The sequence below is a fragment of the Aphanomyces astaci genome (assembly GCF_000520075.1).
Source record: "Aphanomyces astaci strain APO3 unplaced genomic scaffold supercont1.2, whole genome shotgun sequence".
Taxonomy (NCBI): domain Eukaryota; phylum Oomycota; class Saprolegniomycetes; order Saprolegniales; family Verrucalvaceae; genus Aphanomyces; species Aphanomyces astaci.
Window position 1 is genome coordinate 604,510 of NW_009798265.1, and position 27,298 is coordinate 631,807.

The 27,298-nt window shown below is 53.3% G+C and overlaps 15 protein-coding genes across 27 annotated transcripts; 11 read left to right on the top strand and 4 right to left on the bottom strand.

Moving 5' to 3' along the window:
- Nucleotides 1-201: 201 nt before the first annotated feature.
- On the bottom strand, nucleotides 202-1,400 carry H257_01086 (hypothetical protein). Its single transcript, XM_009824109.1, has one exon. The coding sequence runs from the start codon at nucleotides 1,296-1,298 to the stop codon at nucleotides 753-755; it is 546 nt and encodes a 181-aa protein (XP_009822411.1). The 5' UTR covers nucleotides 1,299-1,400; the 3' UTR covers nucleotides 202-752.
- H257_01085 (hypothetical protein) lies at nucleotides 202-1,415 on the top strand. The gene is made up of 2 exons (XM_009824108.1): nucleotides 202-476; nucleotides 531-1,415. Exons 1-2 carry the CDS (start codon nucleotides 207-209, stop codon nucleotides 636-638), a joined length of 378 nt encoding a protein of 125 aa, XP_009822410.1. The 5' UTR covers nucleotides 202-206; the 3' UTR covers nucleotides 639-1,415.
- Nucleotides 1,416-4,551: 3,136 nt separating this feature from the next.
- Nucleotides 4,552-5,166, top strand: H257_01087 (hypothetical protein). Its single transcript, XM_009824110.1, has 3 exons — nucleotides 4,552-4,708; nucleotides 4,770-4,909; nucleotides 4,972-5,166. Exons 1-3 carry the CDS (start codon nucleotides 4,648-4,650, stop codon nucleotides 5,143-5,145), a joined length of 375 nt encoding a protein of 124 aa, XP_009822412.1. The 5' UTR covers nucleotides 4,552-4,647; the 3' UTR covers nucleotides 5,146-5,166.
- Nucleotides 5,167-5,453: 287 nt separating this feature from the next.
- Nucleotides 5,454-8,260, top strand: H257_01088 (hypothetical protein). Of its 3 annotated transcripts, XM_009824111.1 has the most exons (8): nucleotides 5,454-5,718; nucleotides 5,782-5,936; nucleotides 5,989-6,392; nucleotides 6,442-6,697; nucleotides 6,752-6,859; nucleotides 6,917-7,202; nucleotides 7,260-7,758; nucleotides 7,811-8,260. In XM_009824111.1, exons 1-8 carry the CDS (start codon nucleotides 5,466-5,468, stop codon nucleotides 8,172-8,174), a joined length of 2,325 nt encoding a protein of 774 aa, XP_009822413.1. In that variant the 5' UTR covers nucleotides 5,454-5,465; the 3' UTR covers nucleotides 8,175-8,260. The 3 variants fall into 3 exon arrangements, with proteins under 3 accessions (XP_009822413.1, XP_009822414.1, XP_009822415.1); XM_009824112.1 differs by having other exon boundaries at nucleotides 7,260-8,260; XM_009824113.1 differs by lacking the exons at nucleotides 5,454-5,718; nucleotides 5,782-5,936 and having other exon boundaries at nucleotides 5,947-6,392.
- A 169-nt stretch (nucleotides 8,261-8,429) lies between these two features.
- On the top strand, nucleotides 8,430-10,643 carry H257_01089 (hypothetical protein). The gene is made up of 3 exons (XM_009824114.1): nucleotides 8,430-8,909; nucleotides 8,962-9,453; nucleotides 9,514-10,643. The coding sequence occupies exons 1-3, from the start codon at nucleotides 8,445-8,447 to the stop codon at nucleotides 9,604-9,606; spliced, it is 1,050 nt and encodes a 349-aa protein (XP_009822416.1). The 5' UTR covers nucleotides 8,430-8,444; the 3' UTR covers nucleotides 9,607-10,643.
- Nucleotides 9,687-10,589, bottom strand: H257_01090 (hypothetical protein; the record flags this gene model as incomplete). The annotated part of the gene is made up of 1 exon (XM_009824115.1): nucleotides 9,687-10,589. The coding sequence occupies one exon, from the start codon at nucleotides 10,587-10,589 to the stop codon at nucleotides 9,687-9,689; it is 903 nt and encodes a 300-aa protein (XP_009822417.1).
- A 43-nt stretch (nucleotides 10,644-10,686) lies between the features above and the next one.
- H257_01091 (hypothetical protein) lies at nucleotides 10,687-11,493 on the bottom strand. 8 transcript variants are annotated; one of them, XM_009824120.1, is made up of 6 exons: nucleotides 11,444-11,493; nucleotides 11,272-11,385; nucleotides 11,151-11,212; nucleotides 11,033-11,096; nucleotides 10,831-10,985; nucleotides 10,687-10,778 (listed from the first exon to the last, which is right to left on the bottom strand). In XM_009824120.1, exons 1-6 carry the CDS (start codon nucleotides 11,474-11,476, stop codon nucleotides 10,736-10,738), a joined length of 471 nt encoding a protein of 156 aa, XP_009822422.1. In that variant the 5' UTR covers nucleotides 11,477-11,493; the 3' UTR covers nucleotides 10,687-10,735. The 8 variants fall into 8 exon arrangements, with proteins under 8 accessions (XP_009822422.1, XP_009822419.1, XP_009822423.1 ...); XM_009824117.1 differs by having other exon boundaries at nucleotides 10,687-10,985; XM_009824121.1 differs by having other exon boundaries at nucleotides 11,033-11,212.
- A 48-nt stretch (nucleotides 11,494-11,541) lies between these two features.
- H257_01092 (hypothetical protein) lies at nucleotides 11,542-12,215 on the top strand. The gene has a single exon (XM_009824124.1). It carries the CDS (start codon nucleotides 11,623-11,625, stop codon nucleotides 12,133-12,135), a length of 513 nt encoding a protein of 170 aa, XP_009822426.1. The 5' UTR covers nucleotides 11,542-11,622; the 3' UTR covers nucleotides 12,136-12,215.
- Nucleotides 12,216-12,237: 22 nt separating this feature from the next.
- On the top strand, nucleotides 12,238-13,120 carry H257_01093. 2 transcript variants are annotated; one of them, XM_009824125.1, is made up of 3 exons: nucleotides 12,238-12,527; nucleotides 12,576-12,610; nucleotides 12,704-13,120. In XM_009824125.1, exons 1-3 carry the CDS (start codon nucleotides 12,243-12,245, stop codon nucleotides 13,035-13,037), a joined length of 654 nt encoding a protein of 217 aa, XP_009822427.1. In that variant the 5' UTR covers nucleotides 12,238-12,242; the 3' UTR covers nucleotides 13,038-13,120. The 2 variants fall into 2 exon arrangements, with proteins under 2 accessions (XP_009822427.1, XP_009822428.1); XM_009824126.1 differs by having other exon boundaries at nucleotides 12,576-13,120.
- A 217-nt stretch (nucleotides 13,121-13,337) lies between these two features.
- Nucleotides 13,338-14,636, bottom strand: H257_01094. 2 transcript variants are annotated; one of them, XM_009824127.1, is made up of 6 exons: nucleotides 14,538-14,636; nucleotides 14,392-14,485; nucleotides 14,009-14,320; nucleotides 13,898-13,959; nucleotides 13,733-13,847; nucleotides 13,338-13,670 (listed from the first exon to the last, which is right to left on the bottom strand). In XM_009824127.1, exons 1-6 carry the CDS (start codon nucleotides 14,583-14,585, stop codon nucleotides 13,363-13,365), a joined length of 939 nt encoding a protein of 312 aa, XP_009822429.1. In that variant the 5' UTR covers nucleotides 14,586-14,636; the 3' UTR covers nucleotides 13,338-13,362. The 2 variants fall into 2 exon arrangements, with proteins under 2 accessions (XP_009822429.1, XP_009822430.1); XM_009824128.1 differs by having other exon boundaries at nucleotides 13,733-13,959.
- Nucleotides 14,637-14,776: 140 nt separating this feature from the next.
- On the top strand, nucleotides 14,777-17,750 carry H257_01095. Of its 2 annotated transcripts, XM_009824129.1 has the most exons (9): nucleotides 14,777-15,212; nucleotides 15,270-15,398; nucleotides 15,452-15,760; nucleotides 15,885-16,022; nucleotides 16,089-16,883; nucleotides 16,949-17,282; nucleotides 17,329-17,483; nucleotides 17,535-17,584; nucleotides 17,640-17,750. In XM_009824129.1, exons 1-9 carry the CDS (start codon nucleotides 14,811-14,813, stop codon nucleotides 17,695-17,697), a joined length of 2,370 nt encoding a protein of 789 aa, XP_009822431.1. In that variant the 5' UTR covers nucleotides 14,777-14,810; the 3' UTR covers nucleotides 17,698-17,750. The 2 variants fall into 2 exon arrangements, with proteins under 2 accessions (XP_009822431.1, XP_009822432.1); XM_009824130.1 differs by having other exon boundaries at nucleotides 15,270-15,760.
- Nucleotides 17,751-17,853: 103 nt separating this feature from the next.
- H257_01096 (hypothetical protein) lies at nucleotides 17,854-19,163 on the top strand. Its single transcript, XM_009824131.1, has one exon. It carries the CDS (start codon nucleotides 17,859-17,861, stop codon nucleotides 19,023-19,025), a length of 1,167 nt encoding a protein of 388 aa, XP_009822433.1. The 5' UTR covers nucleotides 17,854-17,858; the 3' UTR covers nucleotides 19,026-19,163.
- A 30-nt stretch (nucleotides 19,164-19,193) lies between these two features.
- Nucleotides 19,194-20,453, top strand: H257_01097 (hypothetical protein; the record flags this gene model as incomplete). Its single annotated transcript, XM_009824132.1, has 1 exon — nucleotides 19,194-20,453. The coding sequence occupies one exon, from the start codon at nucleotides 19,194-19,196 to the stop codon at nucleotides 20,451-20,453; it is 1,260 nt and encodes a 419-aa protein (XP_009822434.1).
- Nucleotides 20,454-20,873: 420 nt separating this feature from the next.
- On the top strand, nucleotides 20,874-23,062 carry H257_01098 (hypothetical protein). Its single transcript, XM_009824133.1, has one exon. It carries the CDS (start codon nucleotides 21,033-21,035, stop codon nucleotides 22,953-22,955), a length of 1,923 nt encoding a protein of 640 aa, XP_009822435.1. The 5' UTR covers nucleotides 20,874-21,032; the 3' UTR covers nucleotides 22,956-23,062.
- Nucleotides 23,063-24,411: 1,349 nt separating this feature from the next.
- Nucleotides 24,412-26,618, top strand: H257_01099 (hypothetical protein; the record flags this gene model as incomplete). Its single annotated transcript, XM_009824134.1, has 4 exons — nucleotides 24,412-24,479; nucleotides 24,556-25,256; nucleotides 25,319-25,740; nucleotides 25,773-26,618. The coding sequence occupies 4 exons, from the start codon at nucleotides 24,412-24,414 to the stop codon at nucleotides 26,616-26,618; spliced, it is 2,037 nt and encodes a 678-aa protein (XP_009822436.1).
- Nucleotides 26,619-27,298: the final 680 nt, after the last annotated feature.

Consider the following 27,298-nt stretch of genomic DNA (forward strand, 5'->3'; position numbering starts at 1 on the left):
ATAACTGAACATTTTGGGGACATCCCCATGATTTGGGGACAAAATCGCCCGGATAAGCCCCAAATTATCCGTACTGTAACATGCAGTAACGGTACAACCGAAGTTTTGAGATATAGAGTTGGGATAGGGACCCGCCCGCGTTGGAGATGCTCTTAGTACTCGAAAATTGACAATATTATTTTTATTACAATACAGTACCAGTATTAATGGCACACAATAGTCGGATGCGGTTTCCACCAATCAGAGACCGGCATGTGTGCGTGTTGAGCATTTCATCCTCATTCGTTCCCGCCTCGTCCGTCCGTCCTTTGCTCATGAGCTCGACCATTCGAAACCGCTTCGCCAATGAAGACAAGCAAGGCACGACAGAAGTGAGAAACGTCGCATTGGGTCCGAAGGTGTATGAGGGCGAGCGCTATGGGAAGATGTCCGAGCGGCTGAAGCGACACAACATCCAAATCAAAGGCAACGACCGGGTGAGTGATCGCTCTATGCTCATGCATACTTGCTGATTTGGATGTTGTGCGCAGAATCCTCGGTTTTACGGCTTTCTCGTGGGATTCGTTCTGCTTATCTTGATCTTCTTGTGGGTCCAAGTGTCGGGGGTCATGCGTTCGCGGCGTGTAGCAAATTACTAGGAAGAATTAATGCTAAATTGATCATGCATAATATGCATAATGCTAAGTTAATTCTTCAAACCCTTAATCGAATTCAAACTACTATGGTACACGGCTAGCACACAAACTGCCCGTTTATGCTTGGGGGGGAAATTGGGACCTTGGCGTCACGTTGGATGCTTCAGATGTGGTTGGGGAGGATGGAGTCGACGAGGGTCGGGCATCGTCGCCTGTTGTGGTCGTGGGATCTGTGTCCGAGGACACCTTTGCCTGCTTTCTTTGACGCGCCGTGCGGACACTAGCAAACGAAGTTGTGATGCGGTCCCAGCACAATCGAACGTAAGTTTTCGGCAGGCGGTGTAGCTCATTCGCCAGGGCGCTCATCAAGTTCGGCTGGTTCACAATGTTCGCAAAAGTCATGGGCTTGGCCACCAGCGGCTTGGATGACTCAGCCACACCAGGTTTGTCCACGGCGGGGGCGGGTTGGGCATACGCTGGAGGCTCTGAACGACTCGGCGTGCGACACTGCGTGATGTCTTGCGCACGGAACTCTTCAGGCGCGGAAATGCGCCGTGACGACCCAAGTTCACTGCGGGATGAGCCAAGTCGTTTGCGCGAGTACCCGTCGGCCAGTTCTTCCACCGTGAAGGTAGAGGCGCTTCGTCGCAACAAGACAGGCATTGTGGCGAGATGGCGTGATGATGCTAGTCAGGTTCGTTGCGGCGATGGAAGTGCCGCTGGGACGCACGTTGCAGAATCGCAGAATGAACGAGTCACACACGGGATCTTGGTCACCCAGACGTTGAAAGAAAACTTCGAGTGGGAGTGAAATTTATCTTCGATGTGTATTAATATTCATCCGTTACAAATTTCAAGTTAATTTAATAGTTTGGGAATATCGCCGACTTCTATTTAAATGTCATCAAACAACCAAATGTCAATTGGCGACGATATATGTACCGGTATCGGTACTTCTTTTGTGAATTATGGCCAATCTGAGTCACAATTTCACTAATAGAGTCTTGTGAGTAGGCACGTTTTGTGAATTCGAAGCGCCACACGAACAGTTGTTGTTGTGCAGGTGGACGTTACCCTTGCTGAGAATATTACGGTACTTCGAAGTATTTGAATCATTAGCGACCCGTGGACATGTCCACTATACTTTTTAATACTAGTACAAACCTACATCCTTCATTGATATGCATAGGTCAGGGTGGCTTCCGCTAGGTAATTCATTGCGTTGCCATCTTTGACCCAAGGCGGCCAAAGGGGCAAGATTTATCGTATAAGCTGGGTTGATCAGCCGAAGTTCGAAGCTGACGTTGTTCGTCGCACGCTATTTGGTAACGTTAACGTTACTAGTACTACTACCTAGTGTACTACATAATTCGAAGTAGTATTATTCCTGCAAACAATTGCAATTGTTTTTGAAAAATTTGCACACCCAACGGCCAACGGCGGGCCCAATCCGCATCTCGATACCATCGTTTGTCGACAAGGCCCCCTCTGTGCTTTTGTCCTTTAGCAATCTGATGTGCATAGTTACAGTACCTTGGTCGAGTTTCTCAGCTAACGTAAATAATCAATATTGCCCGGTATCAGAGAATGGCCCGATACACTTTTCATGGCGAAAATAATTTACAGTTAAGGTTACTCCGTAATTAACAGCAAATACAGTACCTAGTTTGGCGGGAGAATATAAATTTATCCAATCACGTGTTGATATTCATGAAAAATTATTCTATTGGACAAAAGACATGTCGTAGGGTTGCAAACTTCTTGCATTCCGTAGTTCCCTGTACTAGTACTGACGAATGACATCCATATGCACCGTAGTGCGTAAATTAAAGGTTGCCCGATATTATAAGTTGCAAGATGGATTCTCTGCATAAAATAATACTTTGGTAACGCCACCCAATTATCACAAATAGGAGTTTTCACTCACCAAGAAACTCCATCAACACTGCACCTAACAGAATGTATTCATACTGCGTAGTATTTGCTTCAAAGGTTTCATGTCCAATTCCATTGGTTGCAAAATGTCTATTGTAGTCCAGTAATTTTGCATGCCCCCAATCTATTTCCCACATATCAAAACGCAAGGGAGGAGCATGACGGAGATGCGCTGGTTGACGCCTCGTCCGACATAGATCAAGGTCCCATGGAGGCTCAAGACGAGATGTGCTGGTTGCCACCTTGTCGAAGGCGGACCAAGGTCCCAAGCAGAATGCAACCCCTGCAGTGCACAGAGAAAATAGGTTCGGTGTTTGCACGTCTGGTCACCCCAAGATATTCTACGGACGACCGCTTCAGAAGTGACAGTACCTCGGCAGCAGCCATGACTACCAGGAAAAGCTAGAGGTTATAAACTTTTATGCTTTGCATGTAATTTCTAATACACTCACTTGATACTACCCTACGCTTGTGAGGAAAGACCGCCGCAACATGTCCAAGAAAATTGGAGATTGGTTAAAACTCCGTACACAAGTTAAAGAAGTTGGGTACTCCTCGCGGTCGAACTTGAAGAAAGTACGCAACGTCGACGTTGCAACCTCTTTGAACAATCACATCGACGCCATTATTGTCCAATGGGTACAAGACGTGCGTAACGAAGGCATTCCAGTGGCTACATTCATGCTTCAATGAAGGCCAAAGAATAAGCTGTAGAGCAAGGAATTTCAGCCATTGAATTCAAGGTATCACGTGATTGGTGCACTAGTTTCAAAAATCCTTAAGGCTTCACGTTGAGACAGACAACCAGACAAGGCCAAGACACACAAGAAGGATCCGATGAAGCGCTGGAGGCATTTAGTTCTCATATCCATAACGTACATAATACTACATTCATACAATACGATAACGAACTATTCTAAATTTCAAGATCAGGTTCAAGATTGTGCCAGTGAAATCACCGTGATTTTGGAGAAAGTGCCGCCCCGTTTCACTTGATCGTGTCAACCTGCGGATGTCGCGTGGAACAAGCCGTTTAAGACACAGTTCCAGCGCTACTGGATAAATACGGACACACGAGAAAAATGACCCCTTCCGCATGGTCCGATCTGACCGGTCAACCATCGTTGTGTGGATCAACGAATCGTGGACGGAAGTGCTGCCGTCGATAATCATAGCAGGTTTCCGTCGGACAAAGTTGCTGCGCACTGACACGTCATCACAAGATGCAGCCGACCTGTATGTCAATGACGAAGAGTCGTGTTGTCTTTGACTTGCGACCTCGCCCATCATTCTATCGAGTAGTCAAGGTTGATTCGACGACCTACGAGATCGATTCGAACTTGTATGGCGTGAAATTTGTGAGCACGCGAGAACCCTCAGGACCTCGACGGCTTTGTCGGTCATGTCGTTGACGTAATCGTGGCTTTCGTCAACTTTGGCACCTTTATCCCTCTATAAATCAGTATTTGAGCAAGCACTATAGGTACTGATCAAACGATATGTAAATTCCTGTTTTCTCGATCTATTGGAGGATTATCGATATTATTGCTAAAGACTGTGTTATTACTTTCATCTCTGTATTTGATCATAGTACGGATTATATCCCGTATATCGATAGGTATTTCCAAAATACCGGTTAATATTATCAGGAATTATGTTTTTGATTCAGAGGCCTACTGGAGTACGTATAAAATAAATCTTGCAGGCCTACGTTCTCATGGTGTGCAGTATTGCCGCAAGTGCAGCAACGACACATATTGTTACAGTAACTTGGCGCACCCCATCAATTTCCAAATCGTTTTCGTGAACTCGGTTAATTGTTTACTGTATTGCTATTATTAATAATAGTATTGCTACTATTAATAACACAAAGCTTACTATAAGAACTCTATAAACCGAATACTATTACTTCGCAGTAATATTAATAGTGTTCTTGTATTATTAATATTATTAATACTAGGATTCATTGTTCAAGAATACTGGCAGAGGTCAGTACTCAGCCAATCAAAACTGGTGGTTTTCTGATTGCTTCTACCGTAGTTGGTAGAAGCAATCAGAAAATCCCCGACCAACCAGCATGTCCGCGCCGCCTCCATTTCCTCGACCCAACGTGTCTATGGCCATGCCGAAGAGCGCACGTACGTAAGTTGCTGGTTTGTGCGGGTACTCACCTTGTGATGGATGATTGCGCCCTCCTAGTGCTCTCCAAACTTGAAGCGTTCCTACCACAAATCGAGCGCGAGAACAAGTCCCTCGCCCAAGCGATATCCGCGGGCGAAGCCGACAAGTTCAACATTGAAGTCGATGAAACGGACACCGAGAAACCTGTCATCCAAATGGTACGTGTCAAGTAATGCCCATCACCTCGCACCATTCTTGAATGACGTCTTCAATGTTTCAGGACTTTGCCTTGGGAGTCATGGGTGACGGAGATGACGACGACAAGGACAGCGACGACGACGACGACAATGTGTCGCACGACATTCAATTCAAAGCACAAAGCCCCACAAACTCGATTCGGCTGTCGCCGCCGACGGTGGTGCCGGCGCGCTCCTTGATCCAAGAACTAAATTAACTAACCCATCCCTTCATCCAACCTTTTGCTTTCCTTGTGGTATCTTTAACCTGCTCGGATGGGTTAATATGATGAATGTAAACAAAGCGTACCGTCTTCTAAGCATCCACGATCATCCTGGATATCGCTGTGAAGGCGGTACAGTTGTAGCATTGCCGCACCTTGCTATTTATTCACTTTCACCAACCCCAAGGTTTGCGGTTACACTAGGTATATGAGTCGTTTGTCGGGTATTTATCTCATATGTCGGGTATTTGATACGAAGGGTTCTAACTGTAAAGTAACGACTTTGAAACGGCGTAAAGATAACGCCTTTTGCGATGCACTTCACGCGAAAGAACGTGTCGGGCGAAGGCGAGAAGGTGGATGTGGTCGCCCTGCAGCAGCGGGACTTGGCCGGCACGCCTGTGTTCCAATACGTGATGACCAACAACGCTGTGGAGCTCATGAAGTACCTTGTCCACAACGACAGCCAGCTCAACTCCCGCGACAGCGTCGGCGCCACGCCGCTTCTAATTGCATTCCTGTACATGAACTTTGACCTGGGCAAACAAGTCATCATGGCGTATCCTGGTATTATAATACATACGTCTACATGTTGTATTTACCTTGCTCAATTCATGCATGCTTGTTCAGTGTCCAAGGGGTTTCCATATGCGTTGGCATCTTACGATGCTCGCGACGCCAACAACCCGTCGCCGTACCAAGGCGAGAACATTTTGCATATTGCCATCGTACATCGCAAACTGGAGATCGTGAAATGGCTCGTGGAAACCCTCCCCGACCTGCTCGTTCGTCTACCTCTCCCGAGGATCTGCATGTGATGCTTGTTCTTGTCCGTAGGATGCAGAGACCACTGGAGTCTTCTTCTCGCCTGGACACGCGTGCTACTTTGGCGGGTCACCGCTGCTCTTTGCCCTGTCATCACGACAGCTCGAGGCCGCGGCCTGCATCCTCCAGGCGGCCGACCGCGCGCCGTCGACGTCTCGCGCCGCGCGCACCAGCATCTTCATGATGGACGCGCACGGAAACAACGCGCTGCACATGGCCGTCGTGCACGACCTCCCCGACGCGTTCGACTTTGCCGTGCGCCACGCCATGGCCCGGTTTCCGAACGCGTGCCCCAAGTCCTTTGACGCCAACGACGCCACAACGCCGTACGACTTGCCGCTGTTTATGAAGCAGCTGCACGGGACCGACAAGGACCATTTTGAGCGGTTCATCCGCAAACACAACACCGACTACTTGTACGAGAGTATGGATTACTAGTCGTAAGCCATGACACCCGAGATGTAGATCGCCGTTGACGCTGGCAGCCGCGATGGGCCGGTCGCGCATGTTTAAACACATCCTCAAGTCGCTCAGCGTCAAGTCGTGGACGTACGGCCCCGTGACGTCCATGATGATTCCGTTGAAGGGATTGGAAGAGCGAGCCCGCCGACACCGACCCAAGAAACCCCATGCGCCCAAAGGGGGGGGCACAGTGCGCCCCACGACGGCCGAAGTGCCGTCCGCCGAGACGTCGTCCCACCCTCGCCTGGACCCGATTCAGGTACTCCAATCTCTCAATCAGCAATGGCTTCATGGGCAGTGGGTATAATACTAGGCATCTTGGTGGCATCGCGTGCTAGAGCGGCGCAACGTGCGCACGGCCGTGGAATGTCTCGGGTCGAACTCACCGCTGTCGATTTGCATCGACCCAAAGACCCTCAAGGTAATCGTTCGTCCTTCGTCGTCGTCGTCACCATGAGGACGATTGAACCTGTCGTAGGACGTGATGCGCCACCGGTTGGAAATGATCGACACGTTTGAAGTCAAGATGGTGCTCGATAAAAAGTGGGAGTTTGCCGGCCGCCACTTGTTTACGTTCAACTTTCGCCGGCATGTGTTGTTTTGCAGCGCGTTCACTGCGTCCACGTTCTTCACGCGGCATTACCGCGACGACGGCGTCAACTTGGACTGGACCACGGCGTGGCCGCACGTTGTGCTCGAGTGCGTCGTGGTAGGCGAAATGATCTACCGCGTCTACTATGAATTCAAGCAAATCAAAAAGAACGGTACATATCATGACATCACATTGCTGCACTGTCAACGGTTTCATAGCCACGATGTAGGCATCGCGGGGTACTTGGAAGACACTGGCGCGGGTATGGTGGACAACGTGCTCAAGCTGTCGTTTTGCGTCTTGGTGGCCCTCGCGGTTGTATTTCGATTGTCGAGCAACTTTGTGAGCGAAGACGCGTGCGTGTCGCTGGCCCTCCTCGCCACGTACTTTTACTTTTTCTTCTTCTTGCTTGGGTTTCGCAGCACAGGGCCGTTCATTGTCATGGTGCTGCGGATGCTCGTCGTGGATGTTGGTCGGTTTGTCGTCATCTATTTCTTCGTGCTCACGGGGTTCGGCATCAGTCTGTACGTGATTGTGGACCAGCGCGCGGGGGTTTCTGCGTGGTTTCAGCGCATGAAGAGCTTGTCCCTGGCGTCGTTTTGCTCGACGTTCGCATGGAGCGACTTTCAAACGATAAACGTCATGCAGCTGAGTCAGCTGAGCGAGCTCCTTGTCTTCACGTACTTGTTCATGGTCGCTGTGGTGTTTCTGAACCTGCTCATTGCCACGTATGGTTGCATCGTGTACGTAAATGCTTGGAATATGACAACATGCATGTAGGATGGGCAACACGTACGAGTCGATCATTGAGGCCTCCGAACAGCAATGGTATGCCGAGCGAGCCAACATCATGAGCAGCATGGAGATTACCTTGTCCAAGACGACGCGGGAAAGCAATCGGATGCGGTATGCAGTGGAACTCGAAGGCGAGCGGTACCTACAAGTGGAATACGTCGACTCGGACGCGTGGCTCGGTGTGCAGGAGCATGACCTGCATGCGACCTTTCATGACTTTAAGACGGCCGTGGCGGAGTTTCGCGCCAAGAAAGCGGCTAACAGGGACGACGGCGACGAAAGCGCTTCGATCCAGAATCGAATTGATGCACGGATACACGAGCTACATGATGTGCTGTTTCCACAATAGACGTTCCATGCATTACTCATGGGATGATTTCATTACGACTACGCTTTACTACCGGTAGTAGTCCCAGCCACCGAGCAGGCGATGCGTCTACTATTATGACAAGTTGGTCATCAAGAAACCATTCCTTGGTTTATCGACCAATATATATCGCGCGAAATCGTTTCAACAATAATTATTTGAACTTTGCTTTAATTCGAATACAGTTTTCAAGCTATTAAAACCAAGGTTTGGATCGCGACGGTTCACACGTCAGATTTCATTTTCACTAGGATGGAGAAGATGGAGCTGGCGGCAACGCCGGAAGGCATTACGTGGCAGGACCGCGAGATTCGATTTGACATTGCCGCTTCTTCGATGGAACTGCGCAAGGGAGAGGTCGCCATTGACTCGATCAATTCAGTGGAAGACACCAAAGGCAACAACGGGGACCGCGGGTCGCTTGAGATCACCAACCTGCGGCTGCTCTGGGCATCGCATCGGTCTACCCGTACGAACTTGAGCATCGGGTACAATTGTGTGCAGTCGGTCAAGATCCGCACGGCCACGTCAAAGCTGCGAGGGTCCACCCAAGCGCTGTACATCATGACCAAGTATTCCAACTCGCGCTTCGAGTTCATCTTCACGTCGTTGGTCAAGGCCAGTCCCCGGCTGTTCACGACAGTCCAAGCAGTCTTTAGATCCTACGAAACCACGAAGCTGTACCGCGACCTCAAGTTACGCGGTGCCATCATCCAGGTACTTCTCTTCACGAAGTAGTTGTTACTTGCCATGCTTATCACGGCCACAGGACAAAGAGCTGCGTCTGCTGCCGCACGAGCAAGTGTACACCAAAGTTCCGGGGGTGTGGAACCTTAGCTCGGACCAGGGGAACCTCGGCACGTTCTTCGTGACCAACGTTCGCGTGGTGTGGCACGCCAACCTGGCCGAGAACTTCAACGTGAGCATGCCGTACATGCAGATCAAGAGCGCGCGCATTCGCAACTCCAAGTTCGGCCCCGCGCTCGTGATTGAGACGTCCGTGTCGAGCGGCGGCTACGTGCTTGGGTTCCGCGTGGACCCCGAAGGAAAGCTCACCGAGTTGTTCAAAGAGATCAAGAGCTTGCACACGGTGTTCTCGGTCAACCCGATCTACGGCGTCGAGTACTCGATGGAAGAAAAGCCCGCGTCCATCGAGTTCCTCAAGCAGCCGCGCAAGATTGACGACATCGAGATCGTTGAGGACCAGTCCAGCTCCATTGACGCGTTCGCCGCCTACTACGCCGTGGCCAACAAGAACCAAGTACTGCCCCGTGTAGTCTCATTGACGAGGTCGTGGGCTGATTGATATTCATTGTTGTAGGACCGAGCCCCAACCTACTGCAAAGACATTGGCTTGGCCATTGAAGGCCTTCCGGACGGGATTTCCCTCGCGGACCTGTGGTGTGTAACCTAGCTACTGCGTCTACGTAGGCCGCCGCTTTGCCTTGTGCATATCAAGACAGTGTTGAAATGCATGGCGTGTGTATAAGACAGTTATGGACTCGCATTGTTTTGCAACGGGACGTAAGTGGTGTTTCGGCGACGCATCTTTCGATACACGACGACGAGGATCGCGACCCCCACGGCGGTTGCCGCGACCGTGGAGCCCATCGTGAACGAACTCAGCGACGACGCGGCGAACTTTTTAGAAGTGGTCGTGCCTGGAGGAGGTGTCGGTTGGGTTGGCGTGACGGTTGGTTTCGTGGTGGATTCCCTCGGAGCTTTCGAGTTGATGGGTGTCGCCGTTGTGGCTGGAACGGCAGTAGGTGGAGATGTGATCGTGCCTTCGGATGCGGTTGGGATGGGGTGAGCCACAAAGGATGTTGTCGTGGGCTGTGGGGTGGTGATGATGTTGGTGACAGCAACAGTGGTTACGTTGGCGGTGTTCTTGGTAGAGTTGAATGAGATCGTGGGTGTGCTAGTGGGTGGTGATGTGATCACGTCGTCTGGCGCTGTCGTGGGCGGTGGGGTGGTGATAATGTTGGTGACTGCAATTGTTGTCGTATTCTTGGTCGAGTTGAACGAGGTAATGGTGGTGCTAGCGGATGAAGGCACGTAGCAAGTTCGTACACCGGCGTCCTCGGGCTCCAACGCGTTGTCAGGTAGAAGCTCCACACATGTGGCGTCGCCATAGTGCTCGAACGTCAACCGATTGCAGTCGGCTTTCCTGAACACGTTGGGCTGACCTGTCACGGGCACACATGCGCCGTTGAGCACGGTCTCCACTTCCCATGGTCCGTGGAGGATCTGCATGTACGTGGCATTGGGGTACCACACGTCCACGCTAGACGTGTTGGCGGAGCTCGTCGAGGTACACGTGGTGGTGACCGCGACGGCCGTCGTGTTGTCGCGCTTGTGGTACACGAGGGGACCGACGCATGGCGAGGTCGTGGCCATGGCTCGGCAAAGCGGAAGACGAGAATGTCACCTCCCGTCATGGATAGTCTCTTGTGCACCCGACAAAAAGACGTTGTAACCGTCTGACAGTTACAAAACCAAAGAATAGAGTTTTTATTCAAACGTTGAATGTTGGATTACTAGTTTTATCTGGGCGACGCGCGGAGGATGCGGATATCGTCGTGCGGCCTGTGTTGGTATATGATAAGTCTGGACAAAGGAACGGTGATTAGGCACGTACTTGTCGTTGGCGCCAGTTTGCACGAGCCCAATGCGCTTGATCACGCCCATGCCTTCCGAGATGCGACCAAAGATCGTGTGCTTTCCGTCCAACCACGGCGTCGGCGCCAATGTGATGAAGAATTGACTGCCGTTCGTGTTCGGACCAGCGTTTGCCTGGGATAGTAGTTCGTTACGTTCCCGTGCGTGAAGTGTAGACTTACCATAGACAGCACCCCAGCACCAGTGTGCTTCAACTGTGGGGAAATCTCGTCTTCGAACTTGCCCCTGATAGTCAATGATGCCCACATCAACCCAAAGACGACGAGGCGAACAACGTACCCATAGATGGACTCGCCACCACGTCCTGTACCCGTTGGGTCACCTCCTTGGATCATAAATTCCTACGTGTACCGCGTGTGAATGAGTGAGTGAGCATTGAATGTCATATGAGAGTGCATACCTTGATAATGCGGTGAAATATCGTGTTGTCGTAGTACCCTCGTCGTGCCAACTCGATGATGTTCTTGCATGTACGGGGTGCATGTTGTACATACAGCTCCATGGTAAACGTTCCCTGTCATATTCGCATAAACGTATGCTTCCACGTGTCCTTGACAAGCACTTGCACATACCATGGACGTCTCAAAGTCTACGTAGGATGCCATGTTGGTCTCGCTTCCTTGGATTTGAAAAATGTGGGGCGCCTGGTTGAACCACCAATCATAGCGCCCAAAATTCAATATTATTGACCAATGAATTTATAGGAAACACAGGATTCCTGTAAATTCATTGGCTGGCTAAGTGCGTTTCGATGGCATCAACGTCCTCGCACAGGCACGCTTCGTCGCGGCTATCTCGATCAAGGAGCCCAAGTCCACGAAGGCATCGACGCGCAAGTCGGAGTCGAAGTCGAGAGAACGTCAGACGAAGCAATCGGTCAGCGTCACGATCACCATCCCCCGAGCGAAAGAAGAGAAAGAAGAAGGAGAAGAAGCACAAGAAGTCCAAACGGCACCATGCAAACGACGACATCGATGAGGAACCACATCAACAGCACGAAACTAGCGATGCTGGTGCTGCTGCTGTCGTGGTTCCCGCCGTGAAAACGGACCGAAAGAAAGACTTCTTTGCGCAGTTGAAGGAGCAAGAGGCGACGAAGGTCACCGTCGGCACCATCCATACGTCGGGGCGCAAACAGGAAAGCGGGGCTGCGCAGTTGGACAACTGGGAGTGCGTGAAAGCCGGGTGTGGCAACAGCAACATGAAGCGAGCGACGTCGTGCCTCAAGTGTGGCGCCATGCGCCGCATCACGCAGTGGCGCTAACTTACATTAGTACATTTTCGTCTGTCGAATTCAAATGCTTTTTAAATGTGTATTGCTGTGAAAATAAATTAAAATTGTCACACCGACTTGCCATCTCGATATATCGAATGTTTGAAATATTTCAAATACATCTCTCGATGTCAACCATCGATCCAAGCTCCTCACCCATCACCACGGTCGTCGCGACCACGAAGGACGAGAATGCCGCCGCGATAGCTGCATCATCATGTATCCGCAAAGTGGGACGGCCCAAGTCTCCCATCCATGCCGAGTTCGAGTGGAGTCCAAAGTTTGGCGATCTGAAGTGCGACCAAGCCAAGTGCAAGCATTGTGGATGGCGAGGCGCGTACTCGAAGCAGAACATGGATCGTCACTGGAAGAACTGTCTGCAGGTACAAGCACCATTGGCCAAACCTCGTCGCGAGCTCACGTTTGTCTAGCGTCCGCGAGAAGACTTGCATGCGTTGGAAGCTCGGTACATTTGAAATGAATTTGAAATGTGGACCGTTTGAAATACCTCTGCGATGCATGCAGTGCAGTACAGTAGTCCAACTTTCACTATGATTAGACGCCGCTTCCTGAGTACCGTGCCCAAGCGGTTGACGTCCACGGAACGCTCCTTGGGTCTGGCCAAGGTCCCCGACTGGAAGATCGTCGAAGGCCGTGATGCCATCTACCGCCGCTTCGAGTTCAAGGACTTTAGCGAAGCGTGGGGTTTCATGTCCCGCGCGGCCCTCGCGGCCGAGCAAATCAACCACCACCCCGAATGGTTCAACGTGTACAACCGCGTCGAAGTCACGTTGAGCACCCATGACTGCGACGGCTTGTCCCAAAATGACATCAACTTGGCCACCAAGTTGGATGAATTCGCCATTGGCCTCAAGTCGCAGCATGATATCTAGGCATATGTACATACATTCCCTTGGGCTCGCTGTAATATACTAGTGTAATCACCGTCGATGTACAATGTAACCGATGGATCCACTCCACGCCAGTCGCCGCCGACCTATCCTGCTTCGCATACACACACAGAACATTGCATAGCGAATGAGTAGTACTCATACTAGTACTCATTGAGTACTGCATCACAAAGTTGCCATCCTCCATATTAACGGTAACGTTACCACGAGTATGCTATAAACGACGACAACGGTGGCGACGTCATTGAATACTACAGTATGTAGACACGGAACACACTAAAAGGAAATGCAATGTCTTTTGATTTCCTCATCGAAACGAGTTGGCGTTGCCGCCGCGACTGCCGCTGCCGCCATGCTTGACGCTGGACTTGCGCTGGGTGGCTTTGGAAATGACCGACTCGGCCACGCTCTGGTGGGACGCGACCGACGACACATCGTCGTCCCCAACGAGTTTCTTACGCGTCGACCCCGCGACGCTCTTGGCGGACGACGCGATGAGGGCCGTGCCGGACTTGTACAAGTCCCGCGCGGGTTTCTTGGCGTCGCGGGCTTTCGGGCGCGGCGGTGGCGTGCCTTCAACGTGGTGCGGGTACAAGGCCGCGTATTCCATTAGACCTACGACGACGACAACGACAGATGTGAGGTTATGACGGGACGACAGCAACGAACAGACGGACCGCCAGACAGGACGTAGATGTTGTCAAAGCCTTTTTGACCGAGCAGGTTGGCTGATTGAATCGACAGCTTCTCGTCCAAGCAGTAGAGCACGATGAGTTTGCTTTCGTGGTTTTTCTACGATAGAAGCGATGGACATGACGACGTCGAGTTGAGATTGGGCGTACGAATTGGTGCATTTCGGGAAGGAACTGGTCGCGGCAAAGGAAGGCCGTGGGAAACGACTTGGCTACGTTAAGATTGGATGAACAGGGGATGGTGGATGATGGACGACGTACATCGATGGATGCGGTTCTCTGTAAAGTCTTCCCGCGGACGCGTGTCGAGAATCAAGTACGGGACGTCGTAGTTCTCGCCTTCCTCGGCGTCGTAGCTCACAACACGTGGCCCTGCATGCTCTTGGTTGTCATCGGACACTTGTCGCTCCATGACAAACTCGCCGTCAGCATTCTTGACCATGCGCGCGACCATTTCTGGTGCCGCGGCATCGCCCTTGCCCGTGTCCTCGTACTCGGCAAACAGTTCCGCCAGGCATCGAGGCGTCACACGGCGGAATGTTTCGTCGCGGCGTTTCAGGAACTCCTTGCTCGCTGCACACCAATCCCAAATGTCAGTCCGCAGCCCACCATGATTGAGTCCATGTCGGGGGTTATGAACGTACAAATCAAGCGCACTTTGTTGACGGTGCTGCCAGTGTCCAACTTGCTCTGGGTGTCCTTGTACTTTGGGTTCTGCGGCAGGCGCTTCTCCATGATCTACACACCCCATCATATGTCCAGTCCATATCCCATGCTTCAAGCCGCCTACCGTCATCGCGGCCTTTGGCTTGTTGTGCGTACCGGACTTTAAGCTCATCGTCGTCGTGCGTTCGCGGGAAGGATCCAATTGTGCGTCTTTCGAGTTTGGTTCGAAAAAGCGGCCATGTTGAGGTATTCAAATACTGACCAATCCGATTGACGTAAGGGAGCTTCCGATGATTTGATTGGCTTTTATTCTTAGATGGGATTTGCCGGATGTTATCCGGAAACGTGGCGGGGTTTGCAAAAGCGCCAAGTTTCGGCGTGGTGATTGAAGGCGATCATGCTGAAAAGCATTCCGAAGGGCGATGTGCAGAAGATCTGCAGCGGGCAATCGGTGGTGGATCTTGCCACGGCAGTGAAGGAGCTGGTCGAGAACGCGCTGGATGCCGGCGCGACCGCAGTTGAAGTCAAGCTCAAGGAGTTTGGCCATGTGGGCTTTGAAGTGAGTGACAACGGACAAGGCATTCCCGCGGCAGACCATGCCGCGATCGCCCTGAAGCATTACACGTCCAAAATTCGAGCGTTTGAAGACTTGGAGCGTGTCGTGTCGTTTGGGTTTCGCGGCGAAGCGCTGAGTTCGATTTGCCAATTGTCGGGCTTGTTCAGTGTGCACACTCGCACGGCGGACGACAGCATTGGCACGTTGCTGCAATACGACCAACATGGAGCGTTGATCTCATCGGTACTTGTACATTTCCCAGCACCCCTTCCTCATATTCACCACGAACGTGCGTCATAGTCGAAAAAGGCGCGGTCGGTTGGCACAACGGTCATCGTAGATGATCTCTTCCTTCCCTTGCCTGTCCGATACAAAGATTTCACCAAGAACATCAAAAAGCACTACGGGAAAACCCTTCGCATCTTGCAGGTGCGTTCGACCTCCCGATCTGTCCCCATCATACATATACTACTCGTTGTTAGGGATACGCTGTGATCAGCTCCAACGTAAAGCTCTCTTGTGTGAACATTATGGGAAAGAACAACTTGCGGCAGCAAGTGCTGTCGACGGAAGCAAACCACGCCGTCGCCAACAACATTGCCAACGTGTTTGGCAGCAAGTTTCTCAAGACGTTGGTTGCCGTCGACATTTCGTTGCCGTTCTGGCCCGACATCATCGACAGCGCGTTCCACATCACAGGGTTCGTGTCCAAAGTCGGCGCCGGCGTCGGCCGGAGCGACAACGACCGCCAGTTTTTCTACGTCAATGGCCGCCCCGTCGATCTCTTGAACGTAAGGAGCATGCGTGCATGAGATACAGTCTACTCGATATACAAGACAACTAGCAACATCATGGCTCTGTGTTGATGTATATTCTACTTGACAGTGTAGCTGAAAACTGTTTTCTCTATGGCAGGCCACAAAGGCTGTGAACGAGATCTGGCGGCAGTACGAAATGAAGCAAAAGCCAGCGTGTGTGCTCAACTTTGTCGTGCCGCCCGACGCCGTCGACGTCAACGTCACCCCCGACAAGCGAGAAACATTTGTTCGACACGTACATGAGACACCAGACCCTCCTCCTCCTTCTCGTCCCATGTACAAACTCACCTGACGCCCGTAGGAATCACATATTGTCGAGTGCCTCAAGGCAGGACTGACCGACTTGTACGAACCGTCTCGCGGCACATTCCACGTGCAAAGACTCTTGCCTACTACGAGCCAGCACCCAGAAGACCCCCAGCAGGTCATGCCGACAAAACGCCCTCGAGATCAAACACCCCAAGCACCAAAGGAGGCTTTCGTCGATTTGGATGGTGCAGAAGCAGCAGCCCCCCCGACGACCAAACGACCGCGACAAGAGGCACATCCTTTGACACCAACGACTGAGCCATCTGTAGGACTGCCATTGGACGAAGCGACTTCAAAAGGGCAAAATGGACACGGAGGCGCGGATACGTGCCCGACGGTGCGGCTCTTTCGCGTCGACGACGTTGCCGAGGCGAAAGCATCAGTTGATGAGTCGCCTCCCGTTGTACAGACCGGTGGTGTACCCGCGACTCCCAGTCCCATCAAAACCAATCGCCCTGGGACCACGACCTTCTCGTCCAGTCCATCCCCCCAACCCAGCGACGCCCGCTGGACAACCCCCACGGCATCCACGTGTGCAGCCACGACCATTTCTGCGACCAAGGCCACGCCAAACAACAAACGACGCACGAGCCTGCTCTACTCCATCTCGAAAGCCACCATGGACGACGTCGTCCGCCAGCGAAAGCTGCACGTTGAGCACCAACAGCAACAACAGATCGACCCCGCGCGACGGCGGCGGCTGTCGCTTCCTCGAGCCTGCGCCATAGACAACGCCGTCGACGACCCTGTCGAAGCCACGGCATCGCTGCAGCGAGTGTTGACCAAGGTAGGTTGGTACCTACCTACCTACCTCATATTCACGGACGACGAAACGTTCTCATGGATTCGTAGGCGGACTTTCGGCGCATGCACGTGATTGGGCAATTCAATTTGGGGTTCATCATCGCCCACCTGGACGCCGACTTGTTTATCATCGACCAGCACGCGAGCGACGAAAAGTTCCGGTACGAAATGCTGCAGCAGACGACCGTGCTCCACCAGCAGCCCCTCGTGCGTCCCATGGCGCTGGAGCTGACCGCCGTCGAGGAAATGACCATCTTGGACCACTTGCCGCTGTTCAAGAAGCAAGGGTTTCACTTTCAAGTCGACCCCGCGGCCCCCGTCACCCAAAAGTTGCGCCTCATCTCGGTCCCGTTTAGCAAGCACACCCAGTGGGGCGTTGACGGTACGTCATATCGGAATGTGACAGAGGGGAATCACATGTAGAGTAGACGTCCGCGAGTTGGTGTCGTTGGTGCTCGAGTCCCCCCACGCGGCGGCGGCGGCAACGATCCGCCTGCCCAAGACCCTGGCCATGTTTGCGTCACGAGCGTGTCGCAGTGCCGTGATGATTGGCACAGCGTTGAAGCGAGAAGACATGCAAAAGGTGGGTCCACCGATCAATATAACAGTACAATATAACCTGGACGTGGGGTAGATTGTGGTGCAACTGGCAGAGTTGGAGCAGCCGTGGAACTGTCCCCACGGGTATGAATGACCTCAACCTTAACATCACATGCCTCTGATGTGTTGTGTGGGGTAGACGGCCTACCATGCGCCACTTGGTCGATCTGTCGTCGACGTCGGCCTTCCAAAAGTGACACGTGAAAACCCTCGTAACGTTAATACAAAATTGTCTAGTTTCTGGTTTAAACTTGGCTTTGTGACCAGCCTTTCTGTTTTCTTTCAAGTCCGCCGTGTCCCAGTCCTACCTGGGACAAGGGGGCTTTTGCCAAGTTGTACAATCGATTTCGACGGTGCAATGGCATTCCTACGCGGTAAAAAGCTCCATTTCTTCCATAAGACCACGACACGCCTCGGCAACGCCCCCTTCTCCTACTCGGGGGCGTCAAAGTTCATCCCCCTGCCTCCTTCCCCCCAGACTTCTGGTATCGGCGTGTCCTTTGGACGACCGACGCACGCCGGAGGGATGGCCACCCAGCACAACTGGGCAGACGAGTGTCGCCGCCCACTAGCGCGACGACGTTGTGCGTCTACTTTTGATGGACAGAAGCGTGCCGACTGCGACAATGTCGTCCTAGAGAAGGGGGGACGAAATAACATCCGGACGCAATTGTGGTACCATCTGCTGGAATGGTACGTGCACACGGCGCGTAGCGATGGCGACCACTTGGTCGATCCAGACATGGGCGCGCTAGCAATGGCGTACGGACGTCCATTTGCGACACTGTACATGCAGATCTTGACGAGACAGCCGTGGATGCAGTGGGCCACGACGTTCGTGCCGTTCCTCCCGTCCACATCCGTCGACCGGCGACACTTCAACGTGCGCGTGCGTCGCTTCTTCGACGTCCACGGGCGCGCGATGTGGGAGCAGAACTTTTGGCTGGGGAACAAGGGGGATGAGTGCGTTTTCGGGGGTCCGAGCCGTCGGTTCGTGTTGGCCCGGGCGGCCATGGGGCTGTTGCTGTACGACTTGTACCAGCTCGAAGGCGTGGATGCGCTGCTGTTTCTGGATGCGTTTCCACATCCGTATTGGCCGTCGCTGCGGCAGACCCCCGTGCGATTGAATCGAATGGACGAGCGCGCGCACTTGTACCTGGACGAGCAACATGCCAAACGATGGCCCGACAGTTCAAAATACTTGGACCACCCGTTTGCGGAAGGAAACCATCAAGACGAAGGGCCATGGCCTGCGCCGTGTGCGTCATTTCTTCGATGGGCGGCGGGGAGGAGCCGCGGGTCGTGCGCAGCGGACGCGTGGCTGGCAGCAGGAGCGACGCCCCAGTGGTTTGCCACCGTGTTGGCCGAAATGGAAACCGCGCGAAGCGGCCGCGAAGACTCCCCGTATATTTGCGTGATGCTGGCCGAGCCATTGCCACAGCATTGGAAGGTCCCCACCAACCCCCCGACCAAATGGATGTGGGATTGGACGTCGCAATCCGTTGTAGAGCGTCCATCTCCGTAGTATTAAACATTGTCGTCGTTCCCACATGATGGAGGTATAGGTAATGCATTGTAAATATTGAATTTTGCGCTGATGGAAGCGTTTTCATGGACGGCACCAAGAACCCGTTAAGACCCCGTCCCAGTCCAGGGTACCAACGGCACTTTGATGCACAGTTGAAATTCGTCGATGGTCGCCCAAAGCACGTTCACATCATCGTCGTCCACGACGGGTGGCTGGCTGTACCCGTTGTCAGAAGGAGTTGGCTCGGGGGGAAATACGACCCGCGACACCGTGGATGGCTTTGTGAGTTTCTTGGCGCGGCATTTTGAAATTCGGCACGCCATGGGCTTGGGGCTGTTGGTCAAGGCCTTTGCAGCGGGGGAGTCGACCTCGGTGTGCCAAAACTTGGTTGACGAGTTTGTCAGCGATGCGTCGAACGTAGTGATCTTTGCCAAGAAGCAGCCCCCTGCAAGCCTGCCGAGCAGTTCGGAAAGCGTTGGCACGTTGACGTTCACGTTGTCAAAATCACCCAGTCCGTCCAGCACCCCACGGCCGAAGAAACGCTGCGTCGACGATGTCATGTCCAACGACATGGCGAAAACGATTGAATCCAGCGACGTGAACCAAAAACCATCGCGAGCCAACATGGAGGTCAACGAGAAAGCTGGTGAGTTGGCGGAATTGGCCATTTCGCTCAAAGGCAAACGACGGGGGTTTGCTGAAAAGTGGATTGCCGTGGTCGAAAAGGCCCCCTGGACGCGGTGGGCGGCATCCTTCGTGCCCTTCTTGCCCCCTTCGTCCCCTGGTCGCATCCACTTCAACGGACGTCTCCTCACCTTCTTCCAAGTCCACGGCCAAGCCATGTGGGAGCGTTACTTTTGTCTGCCCGATCGAGAATCACCCAAGTCCACGACGCGCCTTCGCGCAGCGATTCAAGAGTTTGGACTGGTGGTGCACCAACTGTTTGAGCTCGAGGGAGTGAATGTGTTCCTCTTCCTTGCGCATTACCCCCATCCGTCGTGGCCGATCCTGTCCGAGCATTCGCTCCTGCCGTACAACTTTCAAGGCTCGAATTTCGTACGGTACCTCGAAGCCCAGCATATGAAGCGATGGCCGTCGTGCGCCGACTATTGCATGCAAAACAAGTCGTCCCTGAAACAAACCATGTCAAGCTACCAACCCCTGGCGTTTCTGGATTGGGCCGCCAAGTTTACCCCCAAGGCTGGCGCGGCTTTTCATTGGACCTTTATGCAGCAATGCCCGACGTTTTTCACGGACCTCAAGACCGCCCTTCAAGACAAGACGTTCGACCCGGAGACCTCACCGTACATTTCCGTCCAACTGCCCGAACCACTTCCATCCAAATGGAGCTTCCCGAACGGCCCCCAGACAAAATTGCGATGGGATTGGGTGCATCAATGCGCGGTTGACCGTTCTGGACCGTAGGGGTAACGTTTTGTTGCATGGAACACTTTTGTGGGTAATCGTAGCATGCATTGCCTATCGCTATCGGAAAGTGCCAACTATACCTGCTGCGCTTGTGTAACCCCCCCCCTTGTATATTTCACCAATTCATTGCCGGTGCAACTGCAGTACTACAGTAGTGTACTACTGTACGAAGGTGCTATGACGTAAAGTTACCTGCACTCACGACCGGTCGAGCGTCGTTTATTGTTCAAGTCTGACTTGGAAATCGAATCTCGCGTCCTTCTGCTAAACGAGATTTCCGTCAAAATATACTCCAGAGTATCTTGTCAGGGAATCAAAATACTGTGTACAGTACATACATGGTACTCAGTAGTAGTACAAGTAATAGATACTAATACGTATATAATCGTAACGTTATGAACAATTATGACGAAACACTGGTAGCAGTAAATAGCTCACTTCAACTTGCCTATCCATATCGACCCAACGACAGCGCGTGCTAGCAACACGGGTTTAGCTTTGGCCCATGGCATTTCTTCGGCACATCAGACTCAGCCTCGCTCATTCTCCAATTCCCCGCGCTTGCGCCAAGTAGACATGACATCCTCTATCGCTGCAACCAAGAAACACTCGTTACCGTTTTCCAAGTCGGCCGCGCCGATCAAGACGCATCTGATCGAGAGCCACAAGGTCACCAAGCCTTCGTTGCTGTCCACCGCTTCCCTTTCGAACGCCATTGCCCGATGCAAGGAGGAAGTGGCGACGATCGTCGCCGAATGCCGCGCCAACAACCGCGTGTTTCGCGACATTGACTTTGACTTGTCCAACAACGAAGACGACTGCCTCGAGTCGCTCGTCGAGTCGTGGGACGACGCACCGGCCCCCGGGGGTGCCCTTCGCGTGCGCCAGATCTTCAAGGACCCGACTTTCTGCGACGAAGGGTTCGATGCCGCCGACATCAACCAAGGCACGACGGGCAACTGCTGGTTCCTCGCGGCTCTCGCGTCCGTGTGCGGCGTGCCGCGCATCATCGAAAACATCTGCGTGGCACGGGACGAAAAGGTTGGCGTGTACGGATTCATCTTCTTCAAGGACGGCGACTGGGAGCATGTGATCGTGGACGACCAGTTGTTTGTGACCACGACGGATTTTGACCATGCGTTTGAAACGATGATTATCAGGGACAAGAAGGCATTCAAGGACGTGCTGCGGTCCGACTCGCAAGCGCTGTTCTTTGGCAAGTCGAGCTCGGCGCGCGAGACGTGGCTGCCGCTGCTCGAGAAGGCGTACACCAAGCTCCACGGCGACTACAAGTCGGTGGAAGGCGGGTTCACGGGCGAGGGCATCGAAGACCTCACGGGGGGGGTCACCACGTCCATCGAGCTCACCGACATCTTGGACTACGATCGGTTCTGGCGCGACGAATTGAGCCGCACGAACGTCGACACGCTGTTCTCGGCGTCGATTTGCAAGAAGCACTCGGGCATGGAGTCGCGATCTGCGAATGGGTTGGTGCATACCCACGCGTACTCGGTGCTCAAGGCCGTGCAAGTGCAGGGCGTCAAGTTGTTGCTGGTGCGCAACCCGTGGGGGCAGCACGAATGGAATGGGCGATGGTCGGACGGGTCCAAGGAGTGGACGCCCGAGTGGATGGCCGCGCTGGACCACAAGTTTGGCGACGACGGGTCGTTCTGGATGCAGTTTGAGGACTTTGTGGACGAGTTCACGACCATCGAGCGCACGCGGCTTTTCGATGACAAGTGGTTTGTCAACCAAGAGTGGACAGAGTACCATTCGAGCTGGCCGGCCGCGTGGAGCCACGGGCTGTTCCAGTTCGACTTGACCCACGACGGCCCCGCGAACGTTGTGCTGACCAAGGCAGACGAGCGGTACTTCCAGGGGCTCCAAGGCCCGTTCCACTATGGCCTCCGCATGGCCATCTACCGAAGCGCGGAAGAGGAGGGGGGTCGTCGGGAGTTTGTGGGGCACTTTGTCCAGCGCGCGTTTGGCCGCAGCATTAGCCTCGAGTTTGCGTCGTTGAAGGCGGGCCATTACGACGTGGACGTGATGGTCGTGCGCACCCCCAACGGCGTCGATCCCGCCCTCGCAGTTGTCAGCTCCACCGGCGCCACCAACCCCGACAAACTGCTCCACATTTGCCGCCAGTTCAACGCTAGCCGCGCCAAGGCTGTCAACGTGGACCCGACGTTTGACATTTTGGACTTTGCCCGCGAAACGCAGCTGACGTCGTACGAGTCGGGGGTCGTGGCCAAGCAGAAGGCGGTCAGCCGCCAACTGGCCCGCCAACAAGTGCACGAAGTAGAGGAAGTCGTCGAGGAGGAGCAGGCGCCAGAAGATGAACCTACTGCCGAGGACGAAGAGGAGGTGGAAGAAGCAGTAGAGGAAGAGGTCGTAGAGGATGCCGAAGACAAGTTGACGGGCGCCGTGGTCATCGGGGTTCGCATCTACACCAAGGATGCGAATGCTGTGGTCGGCGTCGTGGTGCAAACCGAAGACTAGATGGGGCTAATAATGGCATGGGTTATTGTGGTACATTGGTGAAAATATCGTTGTTGAAGCGATCGATACAGTAGGACATTGAATGAAATGCAAAATGGTGTTGAAAATCTATGCAGGAAGGACGAGCTAATTGAGCGAGTGCAAAATCTTTGACGCCGCGGGTGGGTCCCTTTGTACTTCTTATTGTGTCCACACAGCTGCGGACCAAACACACGAACAATCACTTCTAGCGACAGGCGTAGCTGGTGCTCTGATCGGCAGGCGGACGGGGGACTTGAAGCTTTCTGGTAAGTGTGCTTCATTCGGCCCATCACATACCTCCAACGGCGAAACGGACGGTGGTGCGTTAAGCGACTGCCCAATAATCACAACCACTATCCCCTGTCTAAACTCACACTGGGGAACTCAAAGTCCTTCGGTACTGTAGCTTGTGGACTCGCCCCCAGAGGTGGCCCATACATTATTGCCAGTCGACCGATATTGCCCTTTGCGTGGCGGTACACTATGAACATCCTTTGTCATTGTTGGAATGTGATCGTTCCATTGTCTTTGGTGGATGGGCCACAATTCCACTGTTGGATATCGCTGTCGTACATATTAGTGTCCATCGCCATTATCCAGGACATCATCATCAGCACCATCGGGGGTATCGGCATGGCTCCTCTATATGCGCAAGATGTAGACCCGTCTCACATCGATTCAACTTCATCGTGTACGGAGCATCGGATTTCGTCGCGTACGGCATGGATTGCCTTTTTACGGAGTTGTCATCGTTGTGGGCATTGATCGTACTGTAGCCACTTAGACGTGGCTTCGCATATGCATCGCGTCGATTCCGATTGTGCCCATGTTCGCTGGCGCAGCATATTATTTTGACCATGATGCTCTTGGCAAATGGGGCGTCGAGGTTCCCCGTGGGCCGTCGTCATCTCAAATATCACGTGCATATAGGACAATAATAACGAGTTGTGACCGTATCTGGACATGGAGTTAACACAATTCGCAGCAAAAACACCCAATTTTGGCGCTAAAATCGAGATAGCTACGGCATTTAACGGGTCAACGCTTCGCGACAACAGTGTGCCTTCAGAGGCACCGAACGATCAAATCAATATAAATGCATCTAATGGCCCAGGAGTCGCCCGAAAGCGCCAAAATGTTTTTGAGTCAAGGGACGACGCTCCAGTCCCTGGGGGGCTTGGCTTAGTGTGCGCCAGAATTCAAGGACAAGAAGGCGTTCAAGGACGTGCTCCTGTCGGGCTCGCAAGCTTTGTTCTTTGGCAAGTCGAGCTCAAGAAGGCGCACACCAAGCTCCATGGTGACTACAAGTCGGTGGAGGTGGTATATTTCGGTTCACAGACGAGGGCATCAAGGACCTGACTGACCACTTTGATCTAAATCACCAGCATCTTGCGACTACGACCGATTCTGGCCTTACGAATTGAGCCACAAGAACATGGACACGCTGTTCCCGGCGCCGATTCCCAAGAAACACTCGGGCATGGAGTTGCGATGCACCAACGCGTACGAATACTCGGTTCTTAGAGTTAAGGCAGTGGAAGCGCAGTGCGTCAGGTTCCACTTGATCCGAATCCAGTAGGGACTGCTCTAGTGGAGTGGCCGGTGGTCGGACGAGTCCAAGAAGCGGGGGCGCGAATGGATGGCGGCGCTGCACCACAAGTTTGGCGACGACGGATCGTGCACGAGGACATATAATGGACGTTGACCTTCACGCTGATTTGGTGCGGCTGGACGAGGTCGCTTCGAAAGTGGCGATGATGCGAGCGTCGGCCGAGAAGGTGCTCGAGGACATATGCTCGCCGACGACTGGCTTTCTTGCGGAAGTGTCGAGCTCCATCAAGCACGTGGATGCGGCTTGGCAGTCTGCGCGAAATCACATCCCAGACAACGCCCGCACCGCCATTGTCAGCGACTTTGTGAAATTTCTCACGGATTCATTGGACGTCCGCAACACCGCAGGGCTGTCGCAGTTGGTCCAAGCGTTTGTCGACCATGACACTGCGACGGTGGACGCGTTCATCGCCAACTCGATCAACGTCGTCGTGTTTGCCAAAGCCGCCGCCGCGGTGGTGGTAAAGCACGAAGACACTACCGTAGTCCCCTCCACTCCGGACGGCCGATCGATCCGACTCGCAGAGAATGTTGCTCTTGTGACAAAAAGACCGGAACCAGCTGTGAAGCGACCCCGCGCGTCGTTGGAGGCCGAGCGTACCATTGCGGACGAAATTGAACCGAAACGAGGCCACCTGACGCTCTTGGAATCAAACAACAACGACATCCGTCCACTACTCCCCGCTGAGCCTGCCACGTCATTTGTTCCTTCGTCCTCCATCCGTAGCAAGATAGCAAGATACACGATGTGGAATTGTTCGCGTCTGCGTTGGACCGGTCGCTGGGCAAAGCCTTCGCAAACAACAAATGGCTGCGGGTGGTGGCGCGAGAGCCGTGGACCGACTGGTCCAATGCATTCGTGCCGTTTCTACCGGGCCACAGCCCGGGCCAAGTGGCCTTGAACGGCGAATTGCAAGCGTTTTTTATCGTGCATGGTCGAGCAATGTGGGAGCGGTACTTCTACCTCGGAACATCGTTGGATCCTCGCAACACAATGCCATCAAAGCGCTTCCGTCGACTCCGCGCATCCTTCGGTGAACTCGTGCAGAGTCTGTACGCGCTGGAAGGTGTCGACGTGTTCTTGTTCCTGGAAGCGTACCGTTCTGGCCATCGATCGTGCAGCACCCGATCCCGTTGGACACGTCGTTTCCTAGTCGCAGTCGCGCTCTGCTGTCGTAATTTCAGGACCAATGCACGAAGCGATGGCCATCGTATCAGGGGTACTGGGCGCCCCCCGTGGAAGCCACCACGTCACTCTCGCACGAGTACGGGTTTGAAAAGTTCGAACCCATGGCGTGTCTCGACTGGATGGGCAAGACCTCGCTGCTACAGGACAAATGGATCAGTCCAAATTTCGTCGCCAAGCTCTTCGCGGAAATGGAGGCGAAGCGACCGACGTTTGACGCCGCCCAGAGCCCGTACGTATCCGTGATGCATCCAGCGAAGGCGCTGCCAACGTTCCAAAAGGAGATGTCGTTTTCGTTGTGCTATTGTAGCAACATGCGACGTGTGCACAAAGCCAAACATGCCGACCCGACGGCTGCTACTGCTGCTGCTGCTTTGGACGGAGCCGTGCGGCAGTTTGAACGCGCCCGAGACGATGCGGTGAAAGCCATCGACACGTTGTCGTCGTCGGTGGCCAACGTGGCAGAGGTCGCCACCTCCACCGTTTCCCCACCAGACAGAGCAACCTTGACCGCGCAAACGGTCGACGACTTCGTCAAGTATCTCGTGAAGAGGTTCGACGTGAGCAACCTCGAGGGGCTGACTTCCCTCGCGAAAGCGTTCGTGTTCCACCCTAGCGAGAAGTCGCCCCAAGTCGATGCGTTTGTGGCAAATGGACTCGACGTGGTGCTGCATGCGAGGCGATGTGCGGCCCAAGGTGTGCCCGGGACCCTCGTGGTGCTTCCAGCGATGGCGGACGAGGCCCTGGAAGGCCTCACGGATGGCCAAATCGAATTCGTGCAGTTGAAAGTGGCGCAGGTGAAGCGAGTCCGACGTGCTGTTGTGGAGGGAAACCTAAACCCGTAGGGGCGGGCGGCAGTGTGCCCGTTAAGCCCAACCGTAAGATTCCCAAGGTGGCGAAGGTGCCACGACCGAGTCAAGTGCTCGCGTGACCTCACCACGTGGTAGTCGCACGATGAATTGGCAGTCTGATGTCGTCTGATGTCCCCATTGACTGCCATTGCAATGTTATCGCCGAATATAGAACGAGCCCAATCATCCTAGCGTAAGAATATTTCATTCAGGCGTGCCACCACTCAGAGCGTTACGCGCCGACTACCCCATGGCTATGCCATGCTGACAAAACAGTCTACCAACTTGGTTGGCTTGATTGTTAAATCAATGGCGAAAAAACAGTGCGTTAACTGTAAGGGCTGTACAGTAGTCTAACTTGCTGTAACAGTTATCACAATTCGAACAACCTGTCAGCTCAAACCGCCTGGGACGTGATCCATCCGGAAAATCCAATCGGTTACGTGTGTTTTCAAACTAGCCAATCAGACAGCAGGTCCTAAATTCTCTTGAATATGTCCATTTCATTTCCAAATCGACGTTTGAAGTGAGAGATGCTTGCAAATGAGAGGACGACGAAACCACGCATCGACTTCGGTGGCAGTATCAGACATCCATCAACGCGATCCACGACACAGCACACAGACTTGGTACCAGCAGAATCGCAAAATGCACTGCGACGAAGACATCTCATC